General features: G+C 38.1%; 1 protein-coding gene across 2 annotated transcripts in view; it reads left to right on the forward strand.

Moving 5' to 3' along the window:
* Positions 1-23,922, forward strand: part of LOC140245027 (electroneutral sodium bicarbonate exchanger 1-like) — a 76,817-nt gene that overhangs the window by 38,819 nt on the left and 14,076 nt on the right. The window contains exons 11-21 of one of the 2 annotated variants that reach the window (XM_072324615.1): positions 467-600; positions 1,008-1,220; positions 9,948-10,206; positions 12,108-12,221; positions 12,889-13,053; positions 13,901-14,079; positions 14,922-14,994; positions 16,656-16,724; positions 17,453-17,626; positions 18,077-18,229; positions 19,130-19,192. In XM_072324615.1, the coding sequence (XP_072180716.1) occupies positions 467-600; positions 1,008-1,220; positions 9,948-10,206; positions 12,108-12,221; positions 12,889-13,053; positions 13,901-14,079; positions 14,922-14,994; positions 16,656-16,724; positions 17,453-17,626; positions 18,077-18,229; positions 19,130-19,192 (1,596 nt within the window). The remainder of the gene's footprint in view (positions 1-466; positions 601-1,007; positions 1,221-9,947; positions 10,207-12,107; positions 12,222-12,888; positions 13,054-13,900; positions 14,080-14,921; positions 14,995-16,655; positions 16,725-17,452; positions 17,627-18,076; positions 18,230-19,129; positions 19,193-23,922) is intronic. The other variant, XM_072324616.1, reaches the window with a different exon arrangement.

Genomic DNA, 23,922 nt, shown 5'->3' on the forward strand with positions numbered 1-23,922 from the left:
CGAACCAAAGTCATGGTGCAAGCTACTGAAGTTTCTAGAAAATGTTGTTATTGATGGAATTTAGGATGTTTTCAAAAAACCGATACCTTGTCACTTAAAGTAGATTGTGTGTCTAATATATTAATTTTGTGTTTATTTGTGTGTGTGTGTGTGTGTGTGTGTGTGTGAACAAATAACATCATTTGTGACAGTCTTCCACAAGAGTGCAGACATGATTTTGGACTGTTATTGTTGTCTTAGTTGCCATCAGAGATCAAACTTGTACAACTGTATTATCTTTTTTCCCAATGTTTATGATAATATTTGTATACATGTGGAATTTATATTATTTACAATGATGTCATGCAGCTAAAAACAACGAACAAAGAAATCAGAGCCTTTCAAATTCTGTGGTGAACTCAAACACTTCACAAAGTCACTGTCCTCAGCTCTTATGACATTTTTTTTTTTTTCTTTACCATTTCAGAGTGCTCTGGAGAGTCTGCTGGGTGCTTCGATATGTGGTGTGGCTTTCTCCCTCTTTGCTGGCCAGCCACTCACGATATTGGGGTCCACTGGTCCTATCCTGGTTTATGAAAAGATTCTTGTCAGTGTCTGCGAGTAAGATTCTCTCTCTTACTCTTTTATACGAAAGCCTAACTCTTTGGAACAATGTCTCCTTAGCTGAATGGTCTGCTTTGTCATAATTTTGATCAACTTTTAATGAAAGTAGGGAGTGGTCAAAGGTTGATTGTCAGTGGTTTCAGCAACTTTAAAATCATGTGAGGAATCTATATAAGATTTAATGTTTGTATCCATCACTATGAAAATAAACTGACACCGTAAAGTCAATGGTCTTAAAAAAAAAAATGGAGTGGTTCTTGCACCTTATTGCAAAAGTTAAGAAAGGTAATGAACACTTCAAAAAAAATATATATGGTCATTTCAGTTATTCCACATTCAAACCAATGCACTGAACTGAGTAGCCATATTCTGAGATCCTGTGCCTTCTACATTTCTCATCTCAGAGCGTTTGCTCTAGACTATCTATCCTTTCGCTTCTGGATTGGGCTCTGGACTATGATATTGTGCATCATCCTGGTTGCTACGGACGCCAGCGCCATGGTGAAGTATTTCACTCGCTTCATTGAGGAGAGCTTTTCTAGTCTGATCTCTTTCATCTTCATCTACGAGTCCATCCATAAGCTCTTCAAGATCTACAAACACTATCCAGTGAACAGGTAGGTGGTCAGCCCCCATCATAATCTCCATAGTCTCATCCATGTATGACAGTATATGAAGAGTTGGATTGCAAAATAAGTTAACCCTAACTAGGCTGGGCTATTTAGGTAGATCATCGAGCCGGAGGGGCGCCTTCCCAGGTCCCCCCTCCAGATCTCGGCCGTCGACCGCGCGATCGCGATGAAAATTGGCACACACATTGCCTATGATGTAATCTAAAGTACCACGAAGTTAAATTTTAAAAAAATTATCACTTATGCTAAATTATGCAAATTTATGCATAATGATGCATGAAATCAGACAATTTGGTATAAATCACTAAATAAAGCTCAAAATGGGCAGATTTTTTTGTGTAAATATTCTTTTTAGTGTCCTGAGCAAATATAAGAGAAAAATATTGTGCCATCAGAAAAAAAATTAATTATTTTATTGTTTTTTGAATTTCTTATGTATTTCCCTGTTTTTTTGACTTTATGTTTTTCATTGTTTTTTCGATGAAACTTGTCCATGACATTGTTCCGAACAAGAAAATATGTTATTAATTGATTGTAATCAATAAAACCCCAAAATAATCATGCTTTTATGAAATTTGCCTGTAAGCACAGTTTGCATTGAAATTGTACACAAATTCACGTTTTTGAGCAATTTTTGGTCTGACATGCATGTACATATTTATGCGCAAATTCGGAACCGCGCGCCGGGCATCGCAAATTTAGTGTCAAAAGATGCGGGAGACTCAAAAGAAAAAAGTCATGAAACGTCACGGCGATAACTTTTCGCGTTAGCGATACATTGCGCGGAACGTCGAAGGGGGGCCTCAGAGGCCCCCCCCCCCCCCCGGCCTAGTTAGGGTTAAGTGCCATTTTCAAATGTTTCTCAAAACCAGGCTAGGATTCAGGCTCGAACACAAGTACACCTGTCCAGGTTAGGACTCAATGCTTGCCCAGCCCTCCCCCACCCCCTTTACCCAATCATGCTGTTGCCATTTTGCCCTTTTCCTATTCTTTATCCCTCTCTTGTTCCTTATCTTGTTTGATGTTGCCTCCCTATTCATCCCTATCCTTCATAGGCTGCCCCCTGTGATCCTTGAGGTCATCAGTGACCCTCCTCTGCCTTTTGTCTGTCCACTCTCCTGCTTTAATTAATCCCCCTCCCTTACTTGTTGGGCTCCTTGCCCATGATTTCCAACCCATTCCTTTTGTTTTCTTTGTTCTGTGTCCCTAGCCCTCCCCTGACTGTTCTTGTGTGTAGTCCTTATAAAATGTGATTGCTTTCCCTTCTTGTTCGCCATTTTGCCTCTGACAAAGATTCTTGTAGGATCGAAAGGTCAGGCCCCTTTTGACTCTATGTTTTAGAAGTCCATCATTAGATAGAGCAAAATAAGACCTTTCCACTGATACTTCTTAATAAGTGTAGCAAAAAAAGGCTACTGAAAACTGCTTGTCCAAAAGTGGAGAACCAATGGAGTAAAATGGAGTCAAAAGGGGCCTGAGCTTTCGATCCCAGCAGAATTTTCGTCAGAGGCAAAATGACAAACGGGCAGGGAAAGCAATCACATATAAGGACTTTTCACAACAAGAACAGTCAGGGACAGGCTAGGGACACAGAACAAAGAAAACAAAAGGAGAGGGTAGGAGGTCATGGGCAAGGAGCCCAACAGGTAAAGGGAGGGGGATTAGAGCAGGAGGGTGGACAGACAAAAGGCAGAGGAGGGTCAGTAATGATCCTGAGGACCATGGGGGCAACCATTGAAGGAAAAGGATGAATAGGGAGGCAATATCAAACAAGATGAGGAACAACAGAGGGATAAAGAAAGGAAAAGAGTGAAATAGCAAGGGGAAGGGGAGGGGGCCGAGCAAACAGCGAGCCCTAAAAAGATGTACCAAGAGGAGGTAAAATGAAAGTGAGAGTCAACCAACAAATGCATACAGTGTATGTACTCAAACATATCAAAGTATATATACACAGTAATGAGAATAATAATAGCAATAATGATAATGATATTTATAGAAGAAATTAGAATAATGATAATTAAAGCACATATGAAAAATGGGGGGGGGGCACGAAATCCAAGGGAGAGAGAGAAAAAAAAAATGCATATGTTAATAAGCAAGCATAAATGGGCATAGTAAGAACAAATATGTATAAACACAAACAAATACAAGTGTGTGTATGTGTGGGTGGAAAATGGCTGGATAAAAAGAGACTCTGACAAGAGGAAGGAATCGATCAAGAATAGAAGGGTCTGCAATTGGAAATGGTGCAAAGAAGGAACAAAATAAAATTGAAACTAGACTTAGAATTTGTCATCAAGTTGACAAATTAGGTGATCCGATGTATTCGAAAATCAATGATTTGAGTCCTGATCCCATTAGGCATGGCCATACAGGTTTCATCTGTGTTTAGGGACTCATAAATGATCTGAAGAATAGTTGAACACTGCACATTCGGTGCAGCAGTTGCAACTGTTTACTCAGCACTAACAGCAGTGCAATGGGTCTCTAGTTAGCCGGGGCCAGCGCCCCCCCCCCCCCCCCCCCCCCCAGGAAAAACGCAGTATCTACATCCAGCTCCATTTCTCAACAACCGAGATATTCACCATTTTATGTTTTTGTCAAAGCCCCTGGAAAATATACTCTTTTGAAAAATTCCTTCATTGTGGAATTTTAGTCTATCTAGCTACCAATTTTCCTGCAAAATATCATTCTTTGTTTTTGTTTTGTTTTTAAGTTATTAATGAAACTGTAGATACTTTGGGGAAACCCCATGCAATTGACTGATTTCCCCAAGGAAAAACGCAGTATCTACAATGGAACGAATTTCCCCAAGGAAAAACGCAGTATCTACAGCGGAATGACTAGGACTAATCTTCTGCCATAATTATGTATGCATGTATACATCATTGTACAAGTATTCATGATGCACCATCCTCAACCTGTGGCCCTAGGGGATGCATCCTCCATCCCCCATTTATGCCCTGATTACAGAGGAGGCTTCATAACAATAGCATTAACATATAACAGATCGTTCTTGGATCGTAATGGGTTTTGCTTACATTCCCAGATCGATCTTGCTGTAAACGTTACGCGTTTATAAATATGAAGCTTGCCAGGGCTGTAATGTGATATGACCTAGCCGCTAACTAGCATTTAGAATACTAGATCTAGATCTGTATAGTCTAGGCTAGAGTCTGTCTAGACCAAAATAAATCTAAATCGGATGTCTGGACCTAGATCGATCTAGACTAGGTCTAGTTTTTATATCGTTTATTCTAGGCTGGCTACGTAGCAGGCTACACGAGTCTACAGCCTCAGGCTATGCACGATACTCACAGAAAAAAATAGCCTAACGTTAGAACTGCAGAAAGCTTAAGTAAGCCCTTAGATTACCGGTCTAGGCCCCTACCTATTTTTCACATAATCTATTTTCAACTAGATCGCTGTCTATGTAATTTTAAGACAATATGGTATGGAGTAGATAATTGAACATTGACACTTCACTAGCGGTGTTAGAATTAGGAATAGGATAGGCTAGTTTTTTTTTCGTCAAATTTTCTATGTGCTTGTAAATATCTGTAAATAAATTATAATGTAAATAGCACCAGTCTGCAAGAATCTTCAGTCTATTGAAGGAGGCAGACTTAATCAGAAGAAGAAGAAGAAGAAGGAGTCTGAGTGGTTAAGTTTTAGTCTTAGGTTTTCCTAGACTTCTTTCTTATAGTTTTATAAACAGGCCTGCCCTAGAGTAGGCCTATTTTAGTCCTACACTACATCTTTCTTTAGACTTTCGGAATACGGACCCTGAAAGTTCTGATTAATAGAAAAGAGACGCAAGACTCAAACGTTACTGTCTAGACAAGGCTTACTTAGACTTGGACTTAGATCTTAATATAGGGTCTAACATGTTAGTATAAACGCAACGTTTATCCGATACAACACAAACAGATCTAACGTTAGGTACCTAGGTCTATTGCCTTTCGACGAAACTTTAAGATTTGGAGCCTGAGGAATTTTGACAAGGGTCTAGGCCTATCAAAGTTACTTCACAACAAGTTAATATTGAAATAGTACGAAAGATGTTCATCATCGAGGTAGAATGTGAAAGAAAAGCTGATCGTTTAATAATCACACGAAGCGAGGTAAACATGCATTTGTGTTTAGAACTCTAACCTTACCTCGCTTCGTGTGACAAACATGCATTAGTGTTTAGGGCCTACCTCGCTTCGTGTAACAAACGATCAGCTTTATTCTTTCAATATTGAAATAGTTTTGAATTACTTACTCATTATCTGCAGATAAATTTTTCTTGAGGGCTAGGCTCACGAGTAATTTTCCCCGCGACAACATTTTGTTTTAATCCAAGACAAGTACACACTCACACTGTAAATGCTGACTAGCCGGCCGGGCCCTGTGCTGACTGCATGCTCAGTGCAGTTAATTATGCAAGCTGTCAGTGTTGTGCTGTTGTTTAATGTGCACTCGGTTAGTCTTAATCACACACTGTGTTTTATATTAGGATCACGATCTCATCAAAATATTTACTAATCAGTATTGTTTCGGTTAGATATTTTGAACATTATGTCTTATTATTGAGCAAGTATATCTAAAGAAAGTAATTTACGTTCAAATTACAGAACAACCGGCAAAGTATTCACATATATAAATAACAGTGTCTGGTAATTAAGACTAGATTTGTAGATACTGCGTTTTTCCTTGGGGAAATATTCATCATGTAGATACTGCGTTTTTCCTTGGGGAAAGTGCAAGTTAAGTGTAGATACTGCGTTTGGCAGTTACGGAAAAGTAGCTTTCCAAACATTTTTTTCAAAAATCTGAATATGTCGTATGAAAAAGGATTGCCCACTGACTATATTTATGCAAAAAAGTGAAAATCGCCAAAAATGTTAGATACTGCGTTTTTCCTTGGGGGGGCAGAGCGGGGCAGGTGTAAGGAGCAATAGGGTTACAGTAGCTTCCTGCTGGCGGCCTGAAGCTGTACAGTCTTGATATTGGGGTATGTTTGACTGTTTATTATTATTACATGATGAAACCGTCACTATGCGAAACTTCAGTTCAATGCAGGTTTATCATAAAGAAAATGACTGCTGTGATAGTTAATTCTGTTTCAATAAGGAAAGTGCAGAAAGTCGTAGACTAGCATATGATGATCAACTGGAATGCATGGACACTCCAACGTTATTTTCAATAACATTTTTTATCATTAGATTATCTTATCATTATGGCATTATCATAGGACAAGATTAATATAAATTTGAAAGAAAAAAGCACAATTCAATTTATATTTTCAGCTTGACAAGATACAAAAACGCTTTGTCTACTTTCAGGCCAACATCACTTACAAAATCAGAAATTACCACGGTACACAAAATGTGTGAAATCTAGGTTGTAATTGCCACAGACTTTTGTTCATAAAATGAAAAGTACTGATGCTATTGATGAAAAAATCATACCATCTGAAAACTGAATAAATTCTCTACAACATCTATGAGACCTTTTTGTGATGCAAGCTCATGTTGTGTGGAAAAATGAGGTGGTAACATGTGGAAATAAGTCTGCATTGATAATTATGTGACATAAGAGGGCGTCCTACTTAAAACTGAAGTGCGCCCTCACTCAGATTATTATGGAAAATGAAAGTTTAGACCATAAGCTTTCAAATGATGTATAACATGACACATTAATATCAATAATAATAATCAGAAATGGCAATCAGCAATCTTGTGTCTGTGCACTGCAAAATGTCTGAGCAGTCTGACTACGGCGTATGTGACAGATATAGGGTTAACGTGGGAGAGAAATTTGTGAGCCTTCATGGTGAGGTGTTCGTGTTCCTTCATGTCATCGAGTGTCGACTGGATCTGTTGGAAGAAATCATCAATGGGATCAGAGTCAAGGAGTGTGTAGTGGGAAGGATTGTGGAGATGTTTCATGGGTCCCGTTGCATAAAACTTTTTTAGCAACCTTAAAAAATTCAGGTTGGGATTTGCCCAACCTGAATTTTTAAAGGTTGCTAACATAAGAATGTAAAATCCGTTGCATAAAAACTCTGGTTGGGAGCTTCCAACCAGAATTTTGTGATTTCAACCGGAAAAAAATCCGGTTGGAGTTTTATGCAACAGGCCCATGGTTTCATCAATGTACTGCTGGCGGTCCATTACTACAACAGCTGATCCTTTGTCTGCAGGCTTGATGATGATGTCAGACCTGTTTTGAGAGATGAGAGAGTCTGGCATTCTTCCTTAAGGAGATTGTCATGTGATGCACTGTCGAGGGCATCTGCGGAGTGGACTTGAGATGAGACAGCTTTGATGTACGTTTCCAGGGATGGAACTCCATTCTTGAGGGGAATCCCTGAGCTTTTTTGGTGGAAGTTCTCAGGAGCAGAAGGGGGTTCATAGAGAAAGAACTCTTTGAGGCTTAACCTGCGGTAGAAAGTAGAGAGGTCTTGGCTGAGTGCTATCTGATCGACCTTGGGTGGGGTGGGGCAAAACTTGAGACCTTGAGAAAGGGGAGAAGAAGAAAGGTAAATGACTGAAGTGGAGGATACGTCAGCGAATGTGGTGTGTCGTCTCAATCTGTTATACTGTTGTCGTTTCTTCATGAAGTTGCCTATTTTCTTGTTCCTGCGTGCAGTGAGATCAGACACATGTTTTGAGAGACAAGATTCAATGTCGTCATTGTATCTGAGCCACTGGGTGTGAGTGCAGCAAGAGCAAAGTTAACACTCCAGCCTGTCGATGTCAGCTGAAAAGGAATTGAGTAAGGTGGCACACTGTTTGGAGAGAATGTTAATCAAACAGATGGACAGAGAAGAACAATGATTGCCAAAGAAGGGAAATAGAAATACATAACCTGTCAGAATAGAGGGAAAATTCAAAGAAGTGAACAAGATTGACCTGTAAGGGGAATTGTAATTAATTTTATTTTGTTCCTTCTTTGCACCATTTCCAATTGCAGACCCTTCTATTCATGATTGATTCCTTCCTCCTGTCAGAGTCTCTTTTATACATCCTTTTTCCATCCACACATGCACACATTTGTATTTGTTTGTGTTTATACATATTCGTGCTTACTATGCCCATTTATGCTTGCTTATTAACCCGTTGAGGACGGTTTGATTTTGCTACAACACGCACTTCCCATAGACACCTGCCCGAGTATACTCGGGACTCGTCCTCAACGAGTTAACATATACATTTTTTCTCTCCCTTGGATTTTGTGTCTTCCCCCCTCCCCTTTTTCATATGTGCTTTAATTATCATTATTCTAATTTCCTCTATCAATATCATGATTATTATTATTGCTATTATTATTCTCATTATTGTGTATATATACTTTGATATGTTTGATTGCATATGCATTTGTTGGTTGACTCTCACTTATATTTTACCTCCTCTTGGTACACCTATTTAGGGCTCGCTGTTTGCTCGGCCCCCCTCCCCTTCCCCTTGCTGTTGCTATTTCACTCTTTTCCTTTCTTTATCCCGCTGTTGTTCCTCATCTTGTTTGATGTTGCCTCCCTATTCATCTCTTTCCTTCAATGGTTGCCCCCATGGTCCTCAGGATCATTACTGACCCTCCTCTGCCTTTTGTCTGTCCACCCTCCTGCTCTAATCCTCTTTCCTTTACCTGTTGGGCTCCTTGCCCATGACCTCCTACCCTTTCCTTTTGTTTTCTTTGTTCTGTGTCCCCAGCCCGTCCCTGACTGTTCTTGTTGTGTGAAGTCCTTATATGTGATTGCTTTCCCTGCCTGTTTGTCATTTTGCCTCTGACAAAGATTCTGCTAGGATCAAAAGCTCAGGCCCCTTTTGACTCCATGATACTTGCTGCATAAAAAAGAATAGCTTTGACATTATGGTTTTAAAAAACTGATATTTTGTTATTCTCTTTGTTTGTTTGTTTGGGGGGGGGGGGTTCGGATTTAATGGCACATATATCAACTTGACAATGATGGAGTTAACTTGTTTTGCATTGAAACTCTTTGTTTACCTCTTTAATTCATCATTCAGAAAGTGATGAAGATGAATCTTCTCAAAAGGTTTTGGTCTCAACAAAATTACTCAATAGAGCCAGAGATATCAGTCCTCTAGTGCAGAACTGTCTGCAATATCAGGAAATTTTGTGAAGAGGAGACCACTGCTGAATGTAAAAAGGTCCCTTTCAGAACTAGTCTCATTAAGAAAGAATGTAGAGCAGTGCACTGTGGGTAGTGGAATTAAGAGCTGGTGACCCAAGTCTTAATATTAAAAATGTTCAAAGCCTCTATATCAGTGTAGGTTTCACAGATATCACTTGATGTGGATGAGGAAAGAGGGTGGAACTGAAGATTGAGTTGATGATGATGGAGAGGAGGTAAAAGCAGAGTAGCGCAGACGTACATGTGCAATGCAGTCTAAACTATGATAAGTCATGACACAGTATATTATTATAACTCATTGTCAAGTGTGTTGCCATAGGCTCTGAGGAACTGTACAAGTCTCCAGACGTGATATGATTGGTAATGATAATTGTAATTTATGGTGGTGCTATTTTCATGATGTTAATAATTTCAGCAATAATTCTGCTTATTAATGATGATGAGTTTGTTGATAATGACATGTGTATGCCAACAATTGGTAGTAGTATTGATGAGTTTCTGCTTGCATAGAAAACAAAGATTACTAATGAAGGATGTATTTACATGTGTCCCCCTTTTTTTTTTTTCAGGTATCCACATGAGAATGACACCTACGAATGCTATTGCAACTCGTCGATAGGCCTGTACTCATATCCCCTAGAAGACTTTGGTGAGGAGGAAACTGAGGAAGACTGTGCGAGTATGAATGGGACTTTGGTAGGGAACTACTGTGGTAAACATGTCCCAGTGTCTGATGTCTTCCTCATGTCATTCATCCTAATGATTGGAACCTTCACTATCGCCTACAGCCTCAAGGAGTTCAAGACCACCAGATACTTCCCAAACATTGTGAGTTTGTGTGGATTTAGACTGGGTTGTATATGATGCCATATACTTCCAAACCGCATGAGTGTGTGGATGTTGTAGACTGGGTTGTATATGATGTCATATACAGTTTACAAACAGCATGACTTTGTGTGGATGTACATGTAGACTGGTTTGTATATAAATGAGATCACTCTCACACCATTCCTATTAAATCTACAGACCTACCAAGTCCCCCAGTTTTTCTACAGCCTTATTTTTTGTAGAGAAGTGTGATCAGGTATGTGTTAGAGGCCCCTTTTTGTTTCTTGAAAATCCTTTGCACACTCTTCACTTTCAACTCTGATAACTTTTGAAAGGATAATGCTGCTGCTTTGAAAGTTGGCATCAATCATGGACAGACTGTGTTAATAGAGCATGTTTAATTTCAGCTTAATCAATTAGTCTCTTCATTGTTGTTGCTCCAGTGGTTTACATCCTGTTTGTTGTCCCATTTATCACACAGCTAGCATGGCTTGGTAAAGATTAAGCACTTGAATAGACTCTGTGATTCAGAGCCTCTTTTCTCAGTTCACACTTATCCAGATTGTGTGCATTTTTTCCAATAGCTAGATAGGTTAGGACAGTCCATTCGAATTGAGTTATACATCATTTTAAAGCTAAAAGTCTGCTCTTTCAGAATCTGCCATTAACTAAAAATCCATGTCTGGCGACTTTTCGTTGGTTTGTGATGCAGGGTCACAAATAGATAATCTCTCAAAAAGTCTCCTTGTCTAGAACCAGATGCAGTGTATGTGACCATACATCACAAAATCAGCAGTCGCATGCCCTGATTTTATGTGAGGACTCAAAATAGGTGATACAGGTCAATCTAAGTGTAGTCAATCCTGAGTTTTTCATATTTTTTGAAAGAGTAATTCTTCTTCACAGTGCATTTGGAAACGTAAAGCGAATAGGAAATTGCATTATTAGGAGTTTTTCTAAAGCACTTTTTTCAGAATATTGTGATTATGTGTTTAGTATGTCTGAGAAATCCCTTTAAAAAAAAATCTACATTTGTACACTCTCTTCACTTTCAACTCTAGTAGTCTAGTAGTCTTTGAAACGATGCTACTGCATGGAAAGTCAGTATTATTAATGGATAGAGTGTGTTACTAGAGCATGCCCAATTTCAGCTTAATCTGATAATCTTTTCATTGTTGTTTTGGTGTTTTACATCTTGTTTTTTGTCACATTCATTGCACAGCTAGCATGGCTTGATGAGATTAAGGGCTTGAATAGACTCTCTACTTCAGAGCCTCTTTTCTCAGTACACACTTTTTCAGAGTGCGTGTCTTCTTTCCAATATTGAGATGAGGTTAGGAGAGACCATTTTCATCGAGCTATACATCATTTGACAGCTTCAAATCTGATCTTTCAAAATCTGCCCTTAACGAAAATTCCATGTCTGGCGATGTAGGGTCACATTTAATCAAGTCAATGCCGTGAGTAAATAAATCAATTTGTGAGTATCAGGTTTTAATGGCAGAGTCAAGTGTGGTCTCTGTGGAGCCAGAACCAAAGGTGGGGCCAGTTTTCGCTTTTTAATCTTGTTAAAACTTGTGAAGTGAAATTTTCTACAAACCTAGTTGGTATTTTTACCAGTGTGATAAAATATACAAATTATGTGCATTGTACAAATGGACTCCATACCCCCTAGAGGCCCTCTGAAGCCCCTAAGTTTGCTATGTTCTCCTTGAGTGATAGCCTGCAAGAAGGAGGTGAATATACATGTAATCTTACAATGCTCATGTCTGTGTTAGACCCACTGGGTCTCTTGGGTTTTTCTCTTTTTTTTTCTCCCCTATTCAAGATGATATTATTCATGATTAGTTTGTTTGTATGTGTCTGTATTCATACATTTATCTGTCAAAATTTGTTCCCAGGTGAGAACCACTGTGAGTGACTTTGCTGTGCTGTTTGCAGTGGTCATCATGATGGGTGTGGACAGACTCTTTGGAGTGGACACACCCAAGTTGGTAGTTCCTGCAGAATTCAAGGTTAGTCTTGTTTCAAGGCTGAAGTGTTTGCATTTAATATGAACCTCTCAGAGCCACAAAGGGATTAGAATGAGAAATGATTTGACCTTGGTTTGGTAAATAAGTGCACAGTATGGAATGAACCACATCAAATGTGTCTCCTAGTGGGAGTTCACTGTCATCTCAAAATTGTATTTGAGTCACTGAACTGTACAGCAATGCCAGTTTTCTGGATTTTTGTGGCATTCTGGCATGATTGTCCATCATCATATTGCATGTAGTAGAACAGCACATACACCAGTGACCTTAGGAACAATTACATAAACCAAGTGACTAACCTACTAGATATGAAGTGTTGTACAGACGCTAAAGTTTCATCAGCAGTCTGAGAAAAAATCCAGCTTGGAACTCTTTCACTGACCCAGTGTGCTCTATTCTCCATTAGCTACACTTGTACCGCATTATGCTGTCACTTTCATACCCCCTGGTCAAAAAAATTCCAAGCTAGCAGTATACTGTAAAGCTGTCTACGTCTTGCTGTGATAATGGTTCTTAGTATTACATAAATTTACTACTGGTAAGTCTCATCTGAAACAGGACATAGGCAAAGGATTCTTAGCATGGAATTAGTATTTGTTTTGTATTTTTCGTAAATTGTTTTTTTCCAATGTTGGTTTGTCATCTATAGCCAACATCTGATGAGCGTAAAGGGTGGATCATTCCACCCTTCAATGGGAACCCATGGTGGACAGCTCTTCTCAGCATCCTCCCAGCTCTCCTAGCAACCATCCTCATCTTCATGGATCAGCAAATCACAGCAGTCATTGTCAACAGAAAGGAAAACAAGTTCAAGGTCAGAAACTTCAAGCCGTCTTTTAAATAGTAATAATGATTATACATTACATTTGTAAGCACATATACAATGTTTCAATGTTTTCTTCCCTTTCTATCTGTTTTGTACAGTTTCATACATTGTAGAGGTTCCCTCATGTTGTTTGTAGAAGTTCAAATACAATTAAACAACAAGCTTGCAGATGTAGGCTTGCAATTTATACATAGGATAAACATCTTGAATCGACCAGACATATTGAACAGTGCCATTGTGCATCAAGTTTCAAACATGGTACATTGCATGTAAATGAACATTGCATGTGATGTAGTCATGTGACCAATACAAATTACACAAGAGTAGTTTTTAAAAATTCTTGTGCAGGTGAATGCATATAGCATCGTCTTGTTGTATTGTGACAAATTTGACACATTACACTTTGTCACAGAAACAGAGCTTTAAGGAGCATGTGTTTTTTGTTTGCATCTTGATTGATATAAGCTCAAACAAAACATAAAGATGCTATTGTGTACCTGTGACCTGAAAACATCCTGACTTAGCCTACAATGCAGGATCTTCAGGATTGACATATTGTCCACACCACACATTGTGCCAGTGTATATCATGACTTGGGACCTGGAAGACAATTTCAGTGTTGGACTCCTGATCCAGAACTACAGAATTATCCTCCCATTACCAAAGAAGAACATTGAAATTTCATGAATATCAATCGACCCGTGAAATTTGCAAAGCATACTTTATATACAGTGTTTTCTTTGGAACAAAGAGAAGTAACAGAAAAATTGGGAAGTAGGACCTGGGGATAGAAAATTAGCTGTCACTTGAAATCTTCTGACCTTCACCTCTTTAGAAAGGAGTTGGCTACCATCTTGACTTACTGGTAGTTGCCATCATGTTGGGTATCTGCTCCATCATGGGTCTGCCCTGGTTTGTGGCTGCTACAGTGCTTTCCATCAACCATGTCAACAGTCTGCGGGTGGAGTCAGAGTGCAAGGCTCCAGGCGAGCGTCCTAAGATTGTTGGATGCAGGTAAGGTAGACACTGAATTGACCTTGACCCTTGCAACCTGGGAATTTCCTTTTTTAAAACTGTTCAACTCATTTTCTATGGAAGTTGCAAATAGATTCTATTTGAAATGTGCAGTCAGTTTCAATGATTTCAAGGGTATCTCCTGTAAACATATTCAATTCCTTGAAGCAGTAAAAAGAAATATGTTTGTGGAATGATTTTCACACCCTAAAGTGAATGTTTGTACATGTATTTCTGAAAAGTGCATGATTCATTTATTGTCCATTTAGGGCATTCTTCTTGTTGGCATATGGGCGTACACATAGGAATATCTGCATACATACATACATACATTCATGTACATGTACACATATAAATAAATGCAACTTTCAATATATACACAATCATGCAAGCATAATTTATACTCACAATACAGTAAACGCCTACATCATTACAAATTTATAATTCATCACAATTCATTATATTTACCGATCAACAACAAAACAAGAGTTTAGAAAACGTGAAGCCCGTCCTTTCCGAGGGAGTGCATATTTTACGTAACCTTTGCACACCCACACACACACTCACTCGAACTCCGAAGGATAACACTTCGCGTCGCGCCATTTATGACACATGTACATCACTGGATACATACAGGTGAAGGCAAACAAACGCATGCGCGCACTCACAAACATAACACACACACACACACACACTGTTTGATCAGTCACACCATTACTACTACAATTCATGTTTTCAAAATGAAGCAGCATTTTTTTTTTTTTTTTAATGATGAATTTTTCCTCACCTGTAATATAGAGATGACCATTGTCTCACATCCGGCTATCATTCTTTGCCAACAGGGAACAAAGACTGACCGGCGTGATGGTCTTTGCCATGATCGGTCTAGCTACACTCATGACAAGAATCCTGGCTGTAAGTCTACTGTCGACTCTTCCCTGAAAGTTTCCTATACCGCATTAACATTGCCCAAATGCTAAGGTGTTTTATCCATGTTGCACCATTATTTTATTAGGACGGATGGCAATGTGAAAGCTCACACTCCGTCACAGACTACAACATGTGATGCATCGCAGTACAGTCCCGTAACATTCTGTTATTAGTGTGCGTCCCGTTGCAACACCAGTATTCCACTGCGACAGATGGCAATGTGAATGCATCCCAATACAACTCTGTTGCAAAAAGTTGGAAAGGTCAAACACGCTACTTGTTTACAGTCTTGAAGGGGGCTGGTCCGTTTTTTAGAAAAGACATTTTTGATATATTGGAACGTAGCTAACAATGTAATTAGTTTTTAAGTTAATTGAAAAAGACTGTTCATGTTTTTCAAGAAAAGTTTGACTATTCATATTAAGTAAAGTAGGCAATACATTGGATTAACTATGGCAATAAAAGAGATCATGAGCCTGTGATCCACGTCAGCCAAATTTTATTTATACCAACGTGTGTGCTGCATTCATGCATCTCAGAGGAGAGATCAATGATGTGCTGTGCTGAGAACTGCTGAACACAATTCACAAATCAAAATTGTGTGTATTCTACATTTTTATGCGCGCATAGTTCCTCAACATTAATTTTTGCAGGATTTTTTTGAAGTTGTATTTTTCGATTTTTAATTCTTTTTTTATTTTTAGGCAACGCCCCCACCATACAAGAGGCAATGATTAAAACATGTGCTCTACTGTGGGATGAATGTTGGCGATGTGAATGTGCGATAACAGGAATGCAACGGAGTTGTTCTGAGAGAGCACGAGCAATGTGAATGCCTTTGTTACAGGATGTTACGGTGGAATGTCCCGGTGCAACACCGGCAAATTTTTTTAGGCAATGTGAATGCGGTGCTAGAATAGCAAGTTTGAATTTTGAAAGTGAAAAAATGAATGTTATACAGTGTTAATTCACAAAGAAGGAGATAAAATCAGATTGTGTAACTCTGTGAAAGCTAGCATATCATCTGATGAGGCATTATGTTTGAACCCGTAATCATCTAGTCATCTAATCATCTAGAGAATGATATCTCAAAAGATACTGGCAATAGGAATTTATGTTGATTATGGATTTATTGCATGTTGAGCAATTGTTTGCTGAGGTGTTTTTGCTTTTTTATTCCTTTTAGTTTTATGCAAGAAGTCATTACTGATAAAATCAAGTGTATGTAATCTTCTTGCCAATCCAAAGCCTGCAATGTGGATATTCATTTCTTTAGGGGCAACTGAAGTTGAGATGTTCACTGCAAAAGAGACGGAATACACGACCAGCTAAATTGAAGTACGGTGTCAGAAACACACATGGTTTTTGATGAATTGAGCTTGATGTCCGTTAATAAAGCATTATTTACTACAATGAATAGAAATGGACTAGTCCATGATGTAGACATTTTCATGCAATTTGCATGCCTCTTAATCAGTGCAACAACAACAACAACAAAATGATGACTAGGACTACATTTGTATTAGAATTTTTGGAGAATAAGTTGTGTCTACCAGCTTCAAGTGAAGGTCACTAAAATTGGCTCAGCACTAAAAGAAGACAAAAATTGATTTCCTCAATCTTCCATCTCTCTTTTCCTGCCCTAGTATGTTCCAATGCCAGTACTGTATGGAGTTTTCCTCTTTATGGGTATCGCCTCACTGAAAGGAGTCCAGGTATGTCTCAATTTGGTCATGACTGACATATATCAAAAGTGATTTCTTTTTTCTTTTCTTTTTTTGTAATTGCACACATGCCTTCATGTTCACTATTAACGGAGTGAGTTGTGATGACAGTTTTGATTAAGCAGGGAGTATGTAGCATTCGTACATAATACCTCTGTGGTTCAGTGGATAAGACTATGGATTATCAATCATAAGGTCTCTGGTTCAAGTCCCATGGTTGCAGCAGTTGTGCCCCTCTGAAAGTCATTTGCTTACAGGCATTCATTCGGATTCCTTAGTGATTACTTGAAAAAAATAGATTCAAAATCAAATTAAATACTTAGTGAAAGCGCTACATCTAATCTTGCTTGTCACGTCTATTGCCATCAGAGGACTCTTGAAAAAGTTCATTGACCTGTACTTTGGCCTCTCTAGCAAAGCTTGTCTGTGCAAAATATTTGATGCAGTGCAATAAAGCAGTGCAAGATTCAAATTTTGAAGGCTGCTCTCTTTCAGAGCAATGGGAAAAGTATTCAAAGAAAATGATAGGAAGTTGAAGAAATACACAGATTCCTCAATACCGAGGTGTTCAAGAGTTTTTGCTGAATTCTGGGTCACTGTATGCTGATACCAGACATTTTGTATAGATGTAGTTTACTTCATGGAAAGTGAGAAGAAGGTTGGTGTCTGTGATTATTAAAGTCGTTAGTGATGTGATTTTTTTCTTTTTTTTCCTCCAGTTTGTGGATCGCCTAGCCCTCTTCTTCATGCCTCTTAAGTACCAGCCAGATTACATTTACCTGAGACATGTCAGCATTCGAAGGGTCTACCTCTTCACAGCTATCCAGCTCATGTGTCTGGTGGTCCTATGGGTCATCAAGTCTACCATGGCAGCTCTCATCTTTCCCATTATGGTAAGTCTGTGGGATGGAGATAGGAACCAAGATGTTCGTCGATGGAGAGAGAGAGCAGGGCTGTGTTTCTGTGTTCTTTGTTTTTACAAACGCTAATGCAGTGCATCACAAACTCTGACATTGATTAGATTTGTGGGCTCAGAGAAATGAACACACATCTGTCCATAAATGACACAAATGAGAAATGATTGTGATGAGATTGAAAACATGTTAAGAAGTCGACTACAGTAAAAGTGATGATCAGTTTTAGTATAATTACTTATAAAATGATCCGAAAGATGGTTGTGGTGGTTGTTTACTGGTCCTTACAACTGGTTCTGCACTTCTCTATGCCTGAAAACCATCCTACATATGACAAGTATTGAATATTTGGAAGGTGGATGATAAATGATAGATGATGCTAAAAATAGTGATGCCTACAACCTTCTCTGTTACATCTCCTTTGTCCAGGTGCTTGGAATGGTAGGAGTGAGGAAAGCAATGGACATGATCTTTACTCAGCAGGAACTAGAGATGATGGATGATGTAATGCCTGAGATGACCAAGAGAGCCAAACATGACCGCAAGAAGAAGGAGGAGCAGGAGAACGCTGCCTGTGAACAGGTTAGTGGGGTTATCTGGTTAGTGGGGTTATCTGGTTAGTGGGGTTATCTGGTTAGTGGGGTTATCTGGTTAGTGGGATTATCTGGTTAGTGGGGTTATCTGGTTAGTGGGGTTATCTGGTTAGTGGGGTTATCTGGTTAGTGGGGTTATCTGGTTAGTGGGGTTATCTGGTAGTGGGATTATCTGGTTAGTGGGGCTATCTGGTTAGTGGGGTTATCTGGTTAGTGGGGCTATCTGGTTAGTGGGGTTAACAGGTTAGTGGAGTTATCTAGTTTTTTTTTTTTTCCCTAATCAATGTCATGTGGCTTCTTGTTTTGTGCCCGTGACTGTGAATTGTGAATAACACCAGAATGTACACTAGCCTCTTTCCTTCAGAGAGTCTTGCCAAAGCCATTCAAGACATGGCAGAGATGGGCTGTGTGAATTTGCAGCCGCTTAATGTAAAAAGGTACATTGACACTTTGTTAGAAGAATCATTTCACTTTTCATGTTTTATGTGTCTCATTTCAGTCAGAGATGTTTTTCCCTTTTTTCTTTTTTTTTCTTTTTTTTTTTTAATGATTGGATCTTACATACCTTAAGAGTTGGAAACTCAATATTACAATATTACCCCAAGAGATCAGAAGACAATCCAGTCTTATAGAATAATATTGGACTGTTGTCAATGGTGTGAACACTTTATTGCATTTCTGCCTTTTCACATGTGGTAAATACAGGTGAGTGTGTATGATGTGATAAAGTGTACAACTTCTTAATTGATAGTTGTGTAAGCAGGATGTGAGAGAAATGATTGTAGTGGCTGCTGTGAATAGGACTATGTGACTGCTTTGGAAGAAAACCGTAGATCTGTTGAATGTGCATTCAATTTCTGTCTACCAATACACTTGTTCAACTGCATAGAAGCCTCTCCCATTACAAGTAGCAATGTGGAAAGTTGATGAGAACGGATCTCAAACAACGTTGGTAAGGAGGTTTCAGCAAAGAAGTTCAATCAATTTCTTATTGTTCGGTTCTCTTTTATAACATCCATTTTTCATTAGTATTTGTGTTTTTGTTACACAGTTCTTGTCAGCAAATTTGTACATCTCCTTTGTGAACAATTCATTCTTTTTTTTTTAAACCTTAATGTTTCTTCCACTACAGGTTTCATTTTCAAATCATAGATTTTACTGTTCTCATGAATTCTTTATTTTTAATTGAAGTTCTTGCAAAGAATGTTTCAATTTGTCTTGTTTTTGTGTGATTGTTCACATTATAATGGTAACCATAATTTATATTTCACCAAGATTCACCTGTTATTTTTTTTCACTTTCAGTTATGTCTTGACATGATGAAGTTATATTGATACTGTTCTTCCCTTCTTTATCATGTCAAAACATTAATTCATATTTTCTTCAATGTAGTTTAAGTCTGATATATCTCAGAATAAAGAAATTGGCTGTCCTAAGTTTGTGTTGAAGAGTTGTGAGGAATCATTCGTAGATTTATAGTTTGGTCATTGGGAGGTCTTATTAGTTAAAGGGTGTGTACAGTTCTGGTCGAGGTGAGGATTTAGCTTTTAACGTTATGTGAGATATTCAGAAACCACTCTATGAGATGTCAAAGAGCATGCAGTTTTAAGGGGTATCAAAAGTTTATTCGATGAAAATCGGTTTTGAAATGGCTGAGATATCCAAAAACAAGGTGAAACAAAGAGACCCTAATAAAGTTGTGGCATGTCGCCTTTTATTATTGGCACTTTTTTGGATATCTCAGCCATTTGAAAACCAATTTTCATCAAATAAACATTGAATCCTTCTTAAAATTACATGCTCTTTCATATTTCATAAGACGCTTTTCACTATCTCACTTAGGAATGTTCAAAACATGAATCCCCACCTCAACCAGTACTGTACAGTCCCTTTAAAGTGTACAAAACCCTGGAAATCATACTTGTGTACAGCTAGAATATGCTAAAAAACTCAGTCATCATTTATTTGTGATAGCCCCAGAAAGTATACAAATCATATCTCTATACTAATTTGGCACTTGTGCTCCACATGTTTATGTTCTGGTCCATAAGCACCAGTACTGATGTGTGTGTGTGTTCCAGCTACTGTTTTCGCATACGTTTTTAAGAATGATATTGAGATTCCATGTCAATCGGTCAGCTGATCGCATACACGTACATGCATTACATATCACTATTGTTTAAGACGTCTTTGGAAAGAAATATCGATAGGGCAATCATTTGATTAAAAGAATCTGGTGATCAACTAGTCTATTTCAAGTCAGGTTTTTTGTGTACTCTTTAAAATTTACAGTTACACCCCAATAAATAAAAATCGGAGTATATTTTGCAGAGGGCATGTCTCAAGTATATTCTACAAATATAACAAACATAATACTTGGGGTATTGGTACGTGTACATGTACAATTTGATTTTGTCTCATTCATAAATTGTGCTGTCACACATGCTGACTAAAAATAGCATGTGACTTATTACCATGTACACCTAATATATTTGCTGAAAAATTATTTGCTCATATGTGAGGTTTTAAATTCTTCACACTCTATGCTTTCAAGTGATATCCATCCAACTATTTAAATTTTATGAGATTACCACAAATATGGTAAGAAATGTGCAGTGTGGTGTGCAGAAGAAATGGTTGTACAATGTAATAACGTCACTAAAAACATCAGAGAAACATGCTTCATAAAACAAAAAAGTTTCTAATTCAAAGCATCATTAGAATTGCAACCTAGTCTGGAGGCAAAATGTACAATTGTACATGTAGGTATGATAGATATCAATACTGATTTTGAGTGGAGGTCAAGTTTCTAATTTTCACTTAGTATCAACTCATGCGTGCAGTTTTCTCAGAATTATGGCAACAACTTTGTCAAGTTATAATGGAGACAGTTCAAATGTCCAGAAAGTTGTGTTACAAAGTTTGCAAGTTGACCTCATCTCTGTTGTTGTGTTGTTTACTGTGTAGGCCCCTGATGAGGGTAAAAACATGTATCACATTTTACTCAAATTTATATACTACAGTATATGAAGTGTAGTATTCACTTCCATGCACGAGTTATGAAATGACTTGATCTCAACGTGTGCAAGCCATGAAGTTAATAATCGGCAAATATTGAAGAAGTCAAATTTGTCAGGTACATGAACCAAGGACGGGCCCCTCATGTCAGTGAATTTATACAGTTTAAAACAAAGTTTAATACATGGGAACATACACATGCTGGACTTTCAATTTCAGCCCAGACTGTATGTTCATTTAGGTAACAGTTCTGTCCCGACAGAGTGTGGTATGGACAGAGGGGCCCTATTGTGTGGAGCATAGTCCACTTGAATGCAGAATGCAAATAACCAGAACGTGGGTGTTTTGGAAATACAAAATCAACATAATTTGTGACGCTGCATCACAAAACCAACAAAAAGTCCCTAGACATGGGATTTTAGATAAGAGCAGATTCTGAAAGAACAAACTTTAAGGTTTAAAATGATGTTTAACTCAATTCAAACAGACTCTCCTAACATATCACAACTGTAAGTATTGGAAAGAAAGCACACACTCCTGAAAAGTGTGAACTGAGAAAAGGCTCTGAAGTACAGGGTCGATTCAAGTGCCTAATCTTTACCAAGCCGTGATAGCTGTGCGATGAATGGGGAAAAAATACAGGATGTAAACCACTGGAGCAACAACAATGAAGGGATTATCAGATTAAGCTGAAATTGAGCATCCTTTATTAACACATTCGGTACATGATTAATGCCAGCTTTCAAAGCAGAAGCATCATCCTTTCTAAAGTATTTAGAGTTGAAAGTGAAGAGTGTGTACAGGGTTTTTAAGAAATGAAAAGGTGACTCCATAAGACACACCTAATCACACTATTCTTCAAAAAAAAGTGTTCCAGAAAAGCTGCTAAAGATGCAATTTCCCGTCCGCTTTATGATACCAAACTTTAGCATAATATAGAAGAAGACTTGCTCTTTTAGAAAATATGAAAAAAAAAAAACAACAACAACAACAAAAAACCTCAAGGTTGGCTGGGTTGACCCATTTCATCTATTTTCAGTCCTCACACAAAATCAGTGACTTTTTGTTGGATTTATGATGCACAGTCACATGTAACAGCATTCATTCGTCTCTCAGTTATTGTTTGCTGCCATCTTGTGGTGGATGCATTATACATTGTAATACTAAGTACTGTCATGCACTCTGAAGACACTGCATTATGCATTGTAGAAGCACGTAGAACTAGTACACAAGAATATTGCACTCAAGCCAGCTGACAAGCAAAGAAGACATGCTGCCCCCTAGTGGCAGTTTCAGGGCAGTCGATGCTCACATTTTGCTACATTTTATACTGATATCCTTTCGCAAATTCTGTGTGTATTATAAATGTGGTTGTGTAGATTGTTTTTCATGTGTAGAGATTAGTGCATGACAGTTCATAATTTTACTTTTGCAGAATATTTTAGAACACTTTCTTATTCAGCATGTACAGCCCTTACGTGGCTGTAATATGTCTGCATTCTGTCATTATTTCTCATAGTTTGTGTCTTTTTGTCTTGTTTCTTTTTTTGAACAGTTCCCATTCTTAGCCAAATTAAAAAGCTTGGGCTGCGGTATAAAGTGGAAGTATAAAAAGGTGAAAAGCTATGCGCATGATAAAAGTCTGCCTGCTACTCCACTTCAGTGCTTGCTCCTAGAATTTTTATGGAAGACAAAGAAATGGTCAATGAAGAAACAAAGAATATTCAATAAAGTATAAAAAAGGAAAATTTACAGATTCAGTCCAATAAGATGTAGTTTGTGACAAGAGAGGTACCTTCTTAGTGTTTAACAGGGGAGTAGAAAATAACCTTGTTCATACTAGCATAAGGAAGCTCAGTTTGATGTTACAGCCATCCATATAACAATGCAGGGTGCCTGAAAAAACTTCTATGAAGTGTTACTAGTTTAGATATCTTTTTCATCATGTCTTTTTAGCATGTGAATTTAAGGACATTTATCAAGAACTTTGGAACTGTAAAGGAAATGAATGATTTATTTCCTGGCCACGTGCATGAGCTGCTGGTACGTGTACTTGCATGCACTGCATGGAAAGATAAAAGCAAGCTCTTCTAACCGTCTTGGTTTGCATCCAGATTTTGTGAGCAGTGTTGCACATGCCGCAAAGACACAAAAGAAAAAGAAACAAATGGGACTAAAGACAAAGCAAAACAAAACTGAAAGTTATGTGCCTAATGCTTTCATAAATCTCCTTCAGTCCATCCCCCAAATCATTCATTAACCAAGTACTAATTCAGTTGAAAATTACAAAAAGGAAAATTGATATATCCCAAAACTGGAGAGAAAAAACAAAACAAAACATAACAAAACAAAAGAAAAATGATACTAGCAAGGGTCAGCCAGAGTGCAAATTAGAAAGATTAATGTTTGAAATACAACTTTCAACTCAAACCCCCAAAAAGGTCAACAATGTTTTGGCACCATTTGATCATAAGGAAGTGTACATTTTTTTGTGTGTGTGAAAATTTAATTTTGAAAATGCATAAACATTTTGTACCTCTCATATTAAATTTTTGTAGTGATGATAACGTGAATTATACTAAAAAGTACAAATTTGCACACCAAGATGGTTAAGAATCAAAGCTCATTCCTCCGATTGGTGCAATGAGCTGATTATGTTTTTTA

The sequence above is a fragment of the Diadema setosum genome, chromosome 22 (genome assembly GCF_964275005.1).
Source record: "Diadema setosum chromosome 22, eeDiaSeto1, whole genome shotgun sequence".
Classification (NCBI taxonomy): Eukaryota; Metazoa; Echinodermata; class Echinoidea; order Diadematoida; family Diadematidae; genus Diadema; species Diadema setosum.